Raw genomic sequence first — 1,282 nt, 5'->3', positions numbered from 1 at the left:
ATATCCTGTCTGATAGAATAAGAAAAACTTCCACCTGAGTCAGTTTGAAACTTTCTGTGTGTTTTCAGCAGATACACTCCAAAAAAAGTGTTTGCTTGACATTTCTTGCAGGAAGGAGCTTGGTTTTCAACATAGATTTAGCTGTTACAGAGATCTCTGCTATTGGTTTAAGAGAAACATGTGAAACAGACCTATATAAATCCCTTATAGGGGCATGCTCACTGACTACTGAGGCAGAAATGAGGATGTGGACAGCTTGGTGTGTGGCCATGTACTTCTTTGGAGCAAGTAAGGCGTCAGTAGAGCTATGATACCTGCTCTGCTCTGGGAGAATGTAGCTTACTTGTTTTACTGTGTATTTGTTTTGCTTTGTCTTATAGGAGCTAAAATCACCCAAACCTCAAGTCTTGTACTGAAAGAAGATGAGAAAGCTACTCTGACATGCAGTCAAAATGATAATCACAATTATATGTGCTGGTACCTGCAGCAGCCGGGGAAGGGGCTGCAATTGCTCTATTATTCCATTGGTGTAAATCAGAAGCAAGAGGGTGACATTCACACTGGATACAAAGCTAACCGGTTAAACCTCACAGACTTCTATTTGGATATTTTATCTGTGAAGATGAACCATTCAGCTGTCTATTTCTGTGCCAGCAGTTTGGACACAACACTTCAAAGTCACTTGCTTTCTTTACATAAACTTCTCTCCTTTCCAGCACCCTCCCTCAGAAGGGAGACGCTCTCAGCACAGGAAAAGGGTATGTAGGCCTATTGACAAACGAGATGTTGCCGAGGAGTTGGAACAGGAGAGGCAGAATAGGTCTTTGAAGTGCAGGTCAATTGCTGAACTCTTCTTTCCTGATCAGCCATTTATTCTCTATCTCATCAGAACAATCAATAAAAATTGATAATCAAATGCAGACATAAAATAAAGGAAATGGAAACTGCAATCTACACAGCCACAAATTATTGTCCCCTAAGCCATTTTCTTACCTGACACAGAACAGTTACTTGAAATATACATATGTCTAAGTCTGAAATACTTTAGAGATAGTGACTTGTATGTGCACTGTCATTCCTCTGAATATTATCAGTGAAAGCCACAATGCTTTTCACTGTGCTTGGAAAGGTTACCCTAATCACAAGAAAACTGAGAACTAAGATTGTCAACAGTTTACTTCTGGCTACATAGTGAAGCACATACCACTATGTGTGTCACATCTCTCTCTTTATGCCTCGAACTTATACCTCTCACAGCCTAATAAGCAGCAACACAATCTAT

At 40.1% G+C, this 1,282-nt stretch overlaps 1 gene segment (V, D, J or C); it reads left to right on the top strand.

Moving 5' to 3' along the window:
* The first annotated feature begins 229 nt into the window (after positions 1-229).
* LOC103900574 lies at positions 230-766 on the top strand. The segment is given in 2 exon segments: positions 230-288; positions 381-766. Coding segments are annotated over 2 exon segments (435 nt in total).
* Positions 767-1,282: the final 516 nt, after the last annotated feature.

This window comes from Aptenodytes forsteri, unplaced genomic scaffold (genome assembly GCF_000699145.1).
Source record: "Aptenodytes forsteri isolate BGI_AS27 unplaced genomic scaffold, ASM69914v1 Scaffold405, whole genome shotgun sequence".
NCBI lineage: Eukaryota > Metazoa > Chordata > Aves > Sphenisciformes > Spheniscidae > Aptenodytes > Aptenodytes forsteri.
Note: the sequence above shows the minus strand (reverse complement) of the source record. Positions and strands in the feature narration are given on the sequence as shown.